The sequence below is a fragment of the Saimiri boliviensis genome, chromosome 10 (assembly GCF_048565385.1).
Source record: "Saimiri boliviensis isolate mSaiBol1 chromosome 10, mSaiBol1.pri, whole genome shotgun sequence".
Lineage (NCBI taxonomy): Eukaryota > Metazoa > Chordata > Mammalia > Primates > Cebidae > Saimiri > Saimiri boliviensis.
In genome coordinates, this window is record NC_133458.1 from 48,545,491 (window position 1) to 48,558,946 (window position 13,456).

General features: G+C 41.3%; 1 protein-coding gene across 2 annotated transcripts in view; it reads left to right on the forward strand.

The window, feature by feature from the left end:
* Window positions 1-4,257: 4,257 nt before the first annotated feature.
* LAMB4 (laminin subunit beta 4) overlaps window positions 4,258-13,456 on the forward strand; it is a 111,689-nt gene continuing 102,490 nt past the window's right edge. The window contains exons 1-3 of one of the 2 annotated variants that reach the window (XM_003921091.4): window positions 4,258-4,300; window positions 5,943-5,944; window positions 11,831-11,902. In XM_003921091.4, coding sequence (XP_003921140.3) covers window positions 11,869-11,902 — 34 coding nt within the window. In that variant the 5' untranslated portion in view covers window positions 4,258-4,300; window positions 5,943-5,944; window positions 11,831-11,868. Of the gene's footprint in view, window positions 4,301-5,942; window positions 5,945-11,830; window positions 11,903-13,456 lie in introns of those variants that run through there. The other variant, XM_039472843.2, reaches the window with a different exon arrangement.

The window sequence follows — 13,456 nt, forward strand, 5'->3', positions numbered from 1 at the left end:
TTTACAGGCCAGGTATGGAGGTTTAAGAAGAAAGGCAGCGACACAGCAGGAATGGCAACTGCTGGAGCCGACAGACACACAGGGCATTCTATGCATCAGGAAGGGAATCCCAGCCCAGAATGGAGCAATAGGTAACATTCCCCGGAGGTGATGCCGAGACTCTTAGCAGCATTAACTAGATCAGTGCTTAACCAGCTTTTTCTGTAAAGGATCAGCTAGTAGATGTTTTTGGCTTTGTAGGTGGTGTGGTCTCTCACAACTACCCAACTCTGTCACTGTAGCATAAACAAGGCAGCTGTGGACAATATGTAGAAAATCCACTGGACTGTTCCAACTAATCTTATTTGTGAATGCAAAAAATGTGTATTTCATATCATTGTTACATGCCACAAAATACTAATTTTAAAAGTTTTCTTACTATTAAAAAATGTAAAAGCCATTCTTTAGTTTGCAGGTCCTATAAAAGTAGGCAGTGGCCAGCCGGGGCCTGTGGGTTGTAGAGTGCTGATCCTTGATGTAGATGAAGTGGGAAAACATTACTGCAGGAGGAACCGCATATGACACCCAGGCACACTCAGGAATGCCAAGCAGATGGTAAAGGTTACTATTTCTTTTTTTTTTTTTTTTTTTTTTTTTTTTTTTTTTTTTTGAGATGGAGTTTCACTCTTGTTAACCAGGCTAGAGTGCAATGGCGCGATCTCGGCTCACCGCAACCTCCGCCTCCTGGGTTCAGGCAATTCTCCTGCCTCAGCCTCCTGAGTAGCTGGGATTACAGGCACGCACCACCATGCCCAGCTAATTTTTTGTATTTTTAGTAGAGATGGGGTTTCACCATGTTGACCAGGATGGTCTTGATCTCTTGACCTCGTGATCCACTCGCCTCGGCCTCCCAAAGTGCTGGGATTACAGGCATGAGCCACCGCACCCGGCCAAGGTTAATATTTCTTAAAGGCAAAATCATGGCTCTTATACAAACATAAAGCAAACATATACCCTTGCTGGGTCTCACACTCTAAGACTGGGTTAATTTTTGCATAGAAATTGCACAGCTTGGGCCAGGCACAGTGGTTTATGCCTGTAATCCCAGCACTTTGGAAGGGCAAGGCAGGTGCATCACCTGAGGTCAGGAGTTCGAGACCAGCCCGACTAACATGGTGAAACCCTGCCTCTACTAAAAATACAAAAATTAGCCAGCATCGTGGCGCATGCCTGTAATCCCAGCTACTCGGGAGGCTGAGACAGGAGAATCGCTTGAACCCAGGAAGCAGAGGTTGTGGTGAGCCAAGATCACATTGCACTCCAGCCTGGCCAACAAGAGTGAAACTCCATCTCAAAAAAAAAAAAGGAAAGAAATGACACCACTTTTACATATTTATCAACAACTTTAAAATGCGGTACATTTTAGCACTTTCCTATGCATGTTGCAATGCATTTTTAGATTCTTACAGGGATTATAAGAGCAGTCAATGCACCTGAGTCCCCTCCTCTCCTAAAGGGCCTGGGAGCTCCATCCACCTCAGTCTCTGTAATTAGAGCACGCCAAGGTGGATTCTGAGGTGAAGGAGGCCCAGGCTGGGTGGGTCTTCCTGCTACGAGAAGAACTGGGAGAGTTGGTTAGAAGGGAAGCCAAATGGTAAGGCCACTGAGGTTGTCTCCAGGTGCCCATGAGCTCTCTGTCCGGGGTGGCTCTGGGGTGGTACAAAGGGGCGGACATGGGGCTGTCAGGGAGGGTTTGCCACTCCCTCCCGCCTCAGGGCGTCGCAGGCAGCCCACACCCTCCTGGCCTTTCAGAGCTTTGGCAGCCAGCCGCAGCTGCCTGAAGCTCTAGAATCTTCGCTTCACTCAGGTTCACGGAACCTAATTAAAGGCTGATTCGCTGTTTCGAGGTCGGCGACTGAGCGGTCCTCCCCGCTTCGTGTCAGGACTCGCAAGGCTCGCTGTGCCCAGGGAAGACGCTTTAGCCCTCGTGGCATCCTGACGCTTGGCAGGTCTCTGTAGGAACAGCCTCCTCAGCGCCGCCGCTGGGGGGGCCACCGGGGGGGAAGGACGGGCCGGGCCACGGCCCGCGAAGGCCCACCACGCAGTCCTGCTGGGGACGAGGCCACACAGGCGATGTCTTCTGAGGAAATCCCTTGTCCTGAGGAAGAGGTGAAATGTTCACCGCTCTCACACTGCGGTTCAACTGAAGGCACTGATGGGTACACTTACAACAAGTGAGTTCTGACAGGTCGGTTGTGTTTAACAGAATGCGCTGGTTTTTAAGGTTCTGTGAGTAAAGAAACAGAGCTAGGATCCCACGCTGCTGCGTGCTGGTACTTGGTCCTGCTCTATCTCTTAGAGCAAGCCAGAACCAGAGAATGAGGAGGAGGATCTGGAAAGAGAGTTACCAAAACATTGTAAGCTTTCAAGCGATTTTTTACTTTGTTTTTCCTTTGAATTTTTATATTGTCTAATTTTTGGGTAAATGAGCATACGTTTTCAGGAAAAGCAATAAAGCTATTTTTCTTTTGGAAAAAAAAAAGATATCAAGACTTGAAGAAGAGCTATACCAAGAGATTGCTGCTGATTAACTGACAGACTGATCTTTTAGTTGCATGGGAAAATTATTTTTCTTGAAAATATCTCCTGTCTGGCAGCTTCTAGCTCTAAACCTAATCCTAAGAGGTAAATAGTTAAGTCATTCCGAGATGAAAGCAGATATCCCAAGACAGGGCATCAGTTTACAGGAACACAGCCTATGATAACCTACTCATGATTGTTTAAAGGGAAATTTTTGAAATTTGAACCACGTAACTTCGATTCTTATAATAAAACTGAAGATACATATATCAGGGGAAAACCCTCAAGATACAATCTAGTCATTCAAGAATGCAATAAGCTTTTAAAATTTACATATCTCAGAAGGCAAAAAAGACTATGAAATTCCAATGTTCGAAATAAGTTTAAAATATATATAAATACTTAACACCTAGAGTTTATGCTTTGCACTATAATTTAAGAGTCTAAAGGGAAAATAGTATTGATCTAATAAAACAGATCACAAACCCATCAATTGAACAAACTGAAAAGCCCCTTAATATCACTCAAATTCTTTGCTGAAGTATTTACCTAAAAACCAAATACTGCTCTTTGGTCTCCTGCTACCTGGTACTTTGTGGAAGCTGTTGGCTTGTAAAAATAAAACAAGTTAGTTTAGCAACTACTGACTACAAGCTGCTTCTATATTTCATCCTAAAATGCAAATGACACGTTCCTGCGGTCTTAGAGTTTGCTTTCTGGTACATCAGAAGTGGGCAAATGAACCTGACCTATAGGGAACAAAATGAAAACAGTGGCATTGATTGAAAATAAAGCAATAAATTAAAACACAAGTAACAGGTAAGAACCATTGAAAAACACTCTTGAAAAAGCTTAAAGGCCAGTAAGAGTGGTATTTGATGAATGTTTGTGGAATCTATTTCCTGATTTGTAAATGTTGTGAAAAATGAGCATCTCATCTTGGCTCAGTTCACAATCATTCTCCCATGAGAGTATTTTCCATGAGCTTCTAGAAATCCGAAATGTTTTTTCAAGTAACCAATAAACTACCATTGAAATTGCAGAGATTTGAAATGGAGCTATTAATATACTGACAGGTGAACAAAATTTAAGACTGCTGTAGGTTCATTTGTATCCTTTAAACCTTCCTCATAGGAGAATGAAATTTCATACCACGTGGATTCCCAAACTACTTAAACCTGCTGTTCCTACAATGGTTAGTTGTACTTGCTGAACCACCGGGTAAACAGAAATCTATGAGCCATTTAAGATGATCTTGGGCGAGTTAGGACTGGTCAGAGCCTTGAGAACCCAGCTGAAGCTATTCCACCTGGTTCCCCTGGAAGTAGATTGGGGTGGTGTCAGAGGTTTCACATTTCTAAGAAACAGTCCCATCTAATTTTGCACATTTTATAGCTGGTAAGTCTCAAGCTGTCTGCAAATGACCACTAAAACATGAACCAGAAAAAAATAAATAAAACAGGGAACAAAATTGTCCCTGGCAATTAAAACTGGTTTTGGAGAAAACAAAAATATTTGCTGTAAAATTGAGCTCTATTTCCCTCTATGTGTGTGTGTGTGTGTATAAGTGAAAACGTAAGTGACTTCACAAATCACATTTTTGACAGGTGTCAGGATACCTCTCATCTTTTTTTCCCCTACTTTTAGGTGCCTCGGGGAGAATGTTTTCTGCATAAACTGGCTCTAACTTCTAGGTGTGTCTTCACATGCCCCATTTGCTGCCTGCGCCTCTTCATAAAGAGTGGAGGTAAGTCTTTCCTGCTCTCTTACTGGCAAATTGGCATTTTTATGGATTAAATGAAGGTATCAGAATTGAGGTGGGGGGATAAATGGAGTTGGCATAAAGTAAGAAATGGAGTATAAAAGTGCATGGATTATTATTTTTACAGAATGATAATCCAATGACACTTACACATAAGGTTATTGTATCATAAAACAGTATTCAGTGGGAAAACTGATGTTAGTGTGTTGTGAGATGAAGCCAGCAACTTGAGCCTTACTGTACCTTGAAGGAAGCTTTAAATGATGTAGTGTTGAAATGCACCATTTTATTGGTTGTGTTTTCAGCAAATGTTTGTTTTTGTTACGGTCATAAAACTTACGACAATTTATAGAAGGTTTAAATGCATTAGAACTGACTGTATTTTCAACATATTTTGTTAATGTTCTGGATATGTGTAAATATTGTTTTAAGAAAAGCATGTCTGCTATAACTAAAAGAAAAGTAAACTTGGCCGGGCATGGTGGCTCATGCCTGTAGTCCCAGCACTCTGGGAGGCTCAGGAGTTCCAGACCAGCCTAAGCAACATGGCAAAATCCCATCTCTACAAAAATTATCCAGCCATGGTGGCACATGCCTGTAATCCCAGCTACTGAGGAAGTTGAGGTGGGAGGACTGCTTAAGCATGGGAGGCTGAGGTTGCAGTGAACCAAGATTGCACCACTGACTGTATTCCAGCCTTGGCAACACAGCGAGAATCTGTCTTTAAAAAAAAAAGAAGTAAAGGTTACAGTTCTGTATTCTGCATTCCTTACTATGATGAAATGTAGGCAAAATGGTTGAAATATCTAATGAGTCCTGATATAACATTTTTTCCATGATATAACATGGAAAAAAATTAGACAAGGGGAAGTTAAATATCAGATTTCTGAGAACTGTCACTTTAAATGCCTAAAATTATTTGTGTGCAAGAAAAAGTCTTAAGGACTAATCTAAATGTATTTATAATTATCTTCTGTGTTATAAATTACTGTACAATTTGCAGAAGAAAGGCGCTGTAGTAGAAACAGGAGCAGAATCCATGTCTTTCCTGCAGAGAGGCTCTTATTAAACACAATCCACCTGTGGGTCTAAGAGCTGGGCAATTGGGCATCACATGCCCCTTTTCTCTTCATCTGTCTCATCTAAATTGTTCTGACAAAAAAAGAGTAAACTCTTTGACAAGATGTTGGACAGGATGCAGCCTTCAAGTGAGAACGGATGACATGTAAATGGTCAGTAAATTAAATCAATTAGCAATGCCAGAAAGTTGTCAGTCTAATGTATTTCACTGTTGACTGCAACACGTAATACATTTTAAGCCCAATGTCATCTAGCAGCATTCATTAGTTACCAAAGTGCATCCAGTGCCTTTAGAAATACATTGGTACACATCTCATCCAAAGAAGGGATAATATTTTAGTAGTACAAATGACTTTTACATATATTACTAAAACTCACTAATAAATTTAACAAGAAAAAAGTGCCATGTAGCCCCTGAGAGGCTTTACAATGTCAGCTTTGGTAAACCAACCAGAAGAGCAGTGCCCATTAAACTTATAGTTTGATGAAGGAAGGTATGGATGGAGTTACCACATTTGCTGAAATTGTGCTATATGTGCAGCTGTGGGCTTTATAATGACTGGGTAGGTGACTTCAGATAACAGGACTTCTAGAAGTTGCCAGATTCATTATAATACTTATCTGGTTTGGAGCTTAGCTCACCTAAAATTGGAAATAGAAAATGGGGAGGAAGACTAGAGGTGAGTGATTTTGGGAAATAAAGGCTGAGATAATCAGGCCCATGGTCAAGGGCACTGAAGCCACTAGAAAGTTTCTCAAGCTCAGCGCTATTGATATTTTAGGATGCTTCATTCTTTGTTGTGGGGGCCAGGACTGTCCCATGCATTGCAGAATATTTAGCAGCATGCCTGGCCTCTCACACTCAATACCAGTAGCATCTGTTGTGCCAGAATCCTGTTGACTTCAGTAGGGACGGCACCATGTTTGAGAAGCCAAAGAAGGGACCTGGAGCCAGTGAACAAGACAGAGGGTTTATTGAGGGAATTCACATACAGGGCAGACTAGTGTCTGCATGTAAGGCTGAACTGGAGAACCACTCCCACTTGTAAAATAACATGCAGTTCATATAGCATTTTCACTGAGCACCCTCCCTCTAACAACCTCCACCTGGCAACCTTCGTTTAAACCAAAACAAAAGGCCCCAACCCCCTGGATGGCATGTGTCCATGGAATGGGCCACGGGTTCAGACATCCCTGAGAGAAAAGGAATGAATCTTTACGTTGGCTGTTCCCAGATTCCTTAGCTTGGAACTCCAAACACATTCCTTTTAGACCACAGGTCACTCTCAGGGTCTGCTTAAGTTATTGCTGTCAGCTGTGTCTGCCTTGCAGCATCTTCCTCTCTTATTATGACAGCCAAAAGTGTCTGCACACAGTGCCAGATGTCCTGTACTCACCCCAACACCACAGCCTGCAGTTTCTGACTGAGGAACCGTCAGACCACATGGACCATGCAGGCAGAAATGCACCCCACCCACTGTGGAGCATGTTCTCATTAAGTGTTAGCTGTCATCCCTAGTAGCACCAGCAACTCCAATCTTTATACTGCAAACACTTGGGAGTTGCTTAGGACTGTGGTTCTCAAATCTAAGTGTTCCTCAGACTCACCTGGAGGGCACGTGGCAGCATGCTGAGCCCCATCCCAGAGTCTATGACTCAATAGGTCCCTGGCTAGGTCCTGATCACTGGCATTTCCATGTGATGTTGATGCTCCTCATCTGGTAAGGTGACCAAACATGTAGCTTTGCCTGGGACTGAGGGAGATTCCAGAACCTGGGGATTTGCAATAAGAAAATCAGAAAAGTTCCAGGCAAATCGGGATGAATTGGTAACCTTATTAAGTCCATGGACCACACTTGGAGAACCACAGTGTAAGGAGATAAGATCAAATGGGCTTGATGAGAGTTTAGATCTGAAGGGTGAGAAAAGGAGGAATCAAAGATATCCCTCAAGTTTCTAGCCTGAGACTATTGATCCATGGTTATGCCGTGGGTTTCAGATTTGGAATCACGTGGAATCTTCAAAATACTGATGCTAGGACCTTACCCCAGATATTGTGGCTTAACTGGTATGGAGTGTGACCCAGAAGCAGAATTAAAAAAAAAAAAAAACCTGGTGATTTAAATGTGCAGTAAAGTTTGGAAACCACTGAATTATGCACTTCTCTTAGAAGGGAATCCAGGAGCAGAGCCAGTGTGAGGGACAAATTAATGAGTTTGAGGTGTTTGCAAGCCATCAGTGGTTCTCAACATTGGCTACATCTCAGAATCCCCTAGGGAGCGTCTTACACACACACACACACACACACACACACACAGACACCTGGGTTCCACCCCCCAAGATTCTGACTTAATTAGTCTGGGTTGGGCCTGAGCATTCATTGGTGGTTTTAAATCCCTCAGATATATAGAGTGACATATTATTCAGCCTTAAAAGGGAAAGAAATTCTGATACATTCTACAACATGGGTGAAACTTTAGGACATTATGCTATGTGAAATAGGCCAGTCACAAAAAAAGACAAATATTGTATGATTCTACATATATTACATACTTAGAGTAGTCAAATCCATAGAGACAGAAAGTAGAATGGACACTGCCAGGGGATTGGGGGAGACAGGAAGACTTCTTGTTTCATGGATAGAGTTTCAGTTTTGCAAGATGAAAAATGTTCTGGAGATTGGTTGCACACAATGTAAATGTAATTAACACTACTGAACTGTACAGGTAAAAGGGATTAAGATGGTCAATTTTCTGTTAGGTGTATTTCTGCCACAATGAAAAATAAATACTTCAAAAAGGAAGTCATTAAAAATATCTTCTCAAATGTTTCTCAGTTGCATCCAGGGCTGTGGCTTGCTGATCTCATGGACTTATTGGCAAGCTGTGTGATTCTATCAGTTATCTCTTCACAGAGCGACTGTGATAATCCTTAACCAGTTATCGATAAGGGAATGGTATCTCTTCTAGTTCAATTTGGGATCTGCTTCTGACTCCTCCTCCTGCTCCTTTGGGGCAGGTCATTTTTAAACCTGGCTGATGTATACTGGGAAGTCTGTTTCTTGTACCATGCCCTTTATTGTTGCTTGAAGAGAATTCCCATACGGACTGAGGAAATTTTCAGCAGTTCATTTTTTTCATAGAAATGTGGTGAGCTGTGATACTAAGGAAGCTTTGTTCCCCGAATGCTCTGCAAAAGGCACTCCACTTGTTCTTTACTCCTGCACTCAGCATTACAGTGCCACTTCCTTCCTTTCTTTTCTTTTTTTTTTTTTTTGATACAGAGTTTCACTCTTGCTGCCCAGGCTGGAGTGCAATGGCGCTGTATTGGCTCATTGCAACCTCCGCCTTCCCAGTTCAAACGATTCTCCTTCCTCAGCCTCCTGAGTAGCTGGGATTACAGGCATGTGCCACCACGCCCAACTAATTTTGTATTTTTAGTAGAGATGGAGTTTCACCATGTTGCCCAGGCCGGTCTGGAACTCCTGACCTCAGGTGACCCGCCCACCTCGGCCTCCCAAAGTGTTGGAATTACAGGTGTGAGCCACTGTGCCCAGCCCACCTCCTTTCTTTCTAAATCTGAGTCCAGTGAATTCTGCTCTCTGCTTCCCTCCCACCTGTCCAGTATGGGAAGAGATTAGCCCATGATTTGTAGCTGGAAACAATCTTTTGCTTTGGACTCTGCCCTGTGAATGGGTTCTCCACTGGAGAGAAGTAGGAATGCTGTATTTCCTATGTAGCACTTCACCCCAGCAACTCAGAGCCTAGATTATTATAAACCCTGAATCATTATCTCACTGAATTTAGTTTCTTTGGTTATAGAGAACCATATTTTCAAACTTTGCTAATACTGCCCATTCTTATTAAATAAATGAACATATTGCCAATCATTCTGCATTTCCAGACAGAATGAAGTACATGGGCAGGAGTTCTAAATCCAGGACAGCATCGGGATTAGAGATTTCGTTTATCAAAAGTGTAGCTGGGTGGCCGACCAGAAGCCAAGCTCCTGGCTTGCCTGTGAGAAAAAAGCAATAATAAAGTACTACCTAGAAAAAGTGCCTATACAGGTTCAGATGACCTATACAGAATGGACTTTCCTACAGCTGCCACCTGGATTCTCCTATAGGTCTTCACAGGGTTTTAACAAGGCCATTAGCCCAAGATTGCAGATTTTTCTGCAATTGTAGAGCTCATTCTGATGGAGATACTGTGGGAGGACTTTCTCAGTGAGTCATTTGCTGGCATTGGACTGCCAAAGTGAACCCTTGGCTTCTTAAAGACCCTGAATCACAGAATGGAATATTTGCCTAAAATCAGGTACTGCAGAACACCCCAAAAAGAATTCATAGGGGCCAGGAGTGGTGGCTCATGCCTATAATCCCAGCACTTTGGGAGGCCGAGGCAGGCATATCACCTGAGGTTGAGAGTTCCAGACCAGTCTGACCAACATGGAGAAACCCTGTCTCTACTAAAAATACAAAATTAGGCAGGCTTGGTGGCTCAGGCCTGCAATCCCAGGTACTTAGGAGGCTGAGGCAGGAGAATTGCTTGAACCTGGGAGGCAGAGGTTGTGGTGAGCCAAGATTGCGCCATTGCACTCTAGCCCGCGCAACACTAGCAAAACTCCGTCTAAAAAAAAAAAAAAAATACTTCATAAGGAGGCTGACATTTGAGTTTAGGAGGTTGACATTCAAGGCAAAGGAAACAGCTTGAGAAGAAGGTTCAGAAAACGAAGTGGAGTGCTAAGGTGGGAGAGCAGGGACTGTGCACATGGAGGGATTGGGGATATGGGAGTAGGAGGATAAACAAAGGATTCACCAGGAAAAGACTTGAAGGATAGAATGTGAAAAATAGTCTCACTTGAAAATACATGGAAGAAAATTTTATACTTCCTATGATTCAAATAAAATTATAATGAGGCTTTTTTTTTTTTTTTTTTTTTTTTTGCATTTTAAACTGACAAAGATTTAAAAATAATACCCCATGTTGATAAGGGCTCATGTTAGCAGTTCTCGCAGGCTGTTGTAAGAATGTAAATTGGGACAAACTTTCTGCATGGTAGTTTGACAGTGACCTCAAAAGCTTTATACACACATATGTATGTAGTATATATATTTGTATACATGCATGTGTATGTGCATATATATGCATGTGTATGTGCATATATACCATCTTTGTGTATACAGATGGTTATATACACACAGACACATACACTCTTTGGCCCATTATTACACTCTTTGGCCCACTCTTTGCTATATCCTAGTGAATAATTAAGGTTATAAGAAAGCATTTAGCAGAAATATTTATAATAGGAAAATACTATAAACCAAGTACACATCAACCAATAGAGAATTCATTTAATAAATTCTAGTTTCTACATTCAGAGTAATACTATGCAGTAATTAAAGATACTGACGTCCATCTTGGACAACACAGTGAGAGTCCCTCTGTACAAAAAATAAAAATTAGCTGGGTATGCTGGCACATGCCTATAGTCTTAGCTTCTGGGGTGACTGAGGCAGGAGGATCGGCTTGAGCCCAAGAGGCCGAGACTGCAGTGGACCACCATTGTGCCACTGCACTCCAGCCTGGGCAACAGAATGAGAAATTATCTCAAAAAAAGAAAAAAAAATGTAGTTTACCTTCTTTTCTCCTGACCCACTGAGGTGCATGTATACACCACTCCAGATCAGAACTCTCTTCAATGGTAAGTTGGGGATGGAGCGAGGCCTCTCTCTCAAAAGCCACGGCCAAATCTACAAAGAAAACCACAAGTTTGTTTTATAGGAGACAGCAGGTGATCTCAATCTTGATAAAATATCACCAATTACAAATGCATTTGTTAGTACAGAAAGATGTCTGGAATGTGTTGATTGAAATAAGCAAACAATGTGGTATTATTTTTGAAAATTATTCATACAAGGAAAAAATATGAAGAAAAGGCCCTTGAGAGAGGGGCCTCCCTCCATCCCCAGTGTCTTGCTTTGCTGCCCACGCTGGAGTACAATGGCGTAATCATGGCCCACTGGGGGTGGTACTATAGGTGATATTTTTCTTTATTTTGCCTGTCTGAATAGTCTACTTTTTCTATAATGAGTATGTATTAACTGTGTGATTTTTAGAATAAAAAGTTTCTAAATAAGAATGGGCCAAAAGCAGGTTAAACTTAAAATATGCAAAGGAAATTATATTTCCTCTTATTTCCCACAAGCCATTGAATTATGTGATTTCAAAAACTGGCAAACATGAAGCGCAAACAACTGCTTGTTAAAATGTTTATGCACTCTTATTTTTTGAGGAACTGGACAGTGTGGATATTTGGTATCTCTAGAGAGTAAGAACCATTCGATAATATTGAGCACTTTTATATAACATGATGTTGGCAATTATTTCTTCTATCAGTGATTGGCTTTCACCTTTTTCTTAGCCCAGCAGAATTGAATTTAATCATATCCTCACAAGAGAATGCAACTTCAACTGACCCTATTTTTGCACCTTGGTGAGTATTCATTGTCAAAATCTATTTTCTGCTTGTATTGTCCTAAAATTTTTAGTAGAAATCATTTTTAAATATATTTACTTCTTTCTTCTGTAGCGCTAACTGCTTGTGTAGCTTTTCCGTTGTGTAATTGTGTCAAGCAACTGAAAAATTCCACTCCAACATGTTTAGTATCCACATACAGCTGCTTCGATCACTTTTTAATGGAATGTTACCAACTGCAGATAAGTAAGGAAAGTAAAATATTAAGGAACAGAGAAAAGTTTCAGAGTCTTAATTTACAAATACAGTGGATGTAATCTTCTTTTAAATAGCTATGCTTTCAATGTAACACTTGTCCAAGAAATGAAGTCTTACAAAGAAGTTACAGGCAAAATTCCCTCTTCTAAGTAAGCAGCAGCTCTAAGCTAAAAGGCTAAATTCTCCATGCTTCTGCTCTCTTTAATAAACTGAGAATAATTTGCATTAATCATAGAGATGTTTCCAACTCTTTGATCTGACTTTTCTACATCAAAAACAGACCTGCCTTTGGTTACTCAGCACTAACTAAATTGCTTAGAATCTTCACTTCAAAGATTTATGCTGAATTTCTTCATGACAGCAAACTTTCAGAATCTCACCTTTTTTTTGCTTTACAATTTTCTAACCCTGAGGTAATTTCCCAGTTAGATTTGCTGATATTGGTCGGGATGGTAAGCACTCTGTTGTTCTCTATTGAAAATCCCGTGCCTTGGAGAGGTGAGCCTCAGGCCACTGGGAACAGAAATTTGTGATTCATCTGGAACCCTCAGTTCATCTTCCACATCCCAGAACTGTGAGGCTTCGATATGGTCTCAGTCAGAAAAATAGTTATTTTAACCTGTATCTGCCTTACATGGTCTCTTTAAAACTAAACCTATATCCAAAATCAGAAGGGACCACTGAGGATCACTCCACCTTCTCTTCAGCCTTTATATAGAATAGCTTATTGACATCTTGCTAAAGTTCAAAAGTGCTCTACAGTTGCTGAGAGAGCTCTCCTCAATTCGGGGATCCCTCTCTCTGGAGAAGGAATCTTCTAAACTAAATTAGCTTGGGCAGAAAAGGCCTCACTGTAATCAGTCATACATTTCTGTATCTAAGCTTGCCCTGACCTAAGCCAAACCTCTAGAGTTGCCTATAGTCAAACTCCCAAACAGTTTAGCTGCATATCATCAACTTGGGCATTTTCCCATTGATAGTTTGAACGTGGACATTTATATAAATACTGCAGCCCATTTAAACAGTTTTCCTTCTGACTGAGCAATGTAAGGAGAAATACTCATAAAAAGTGCATGGCCCTACAGGTGTTGGGAACCTCAGGCAAAGTGCAAACTTTATCTACATGCATTCTTAGTATTTTTCTCACCCATTATAATCTGCATGAGCATATAAACACGGGCTTACATCCTCTGAAGCTCTGATGTAAACTCTAAAGTATGAGAAAGCATCTCATGTGTTTGAGAAAATTATGACATGCAGAAATACTAGAGAAATTATATAGTAATAGTAATTTCTACAAAACAATCCTTTACA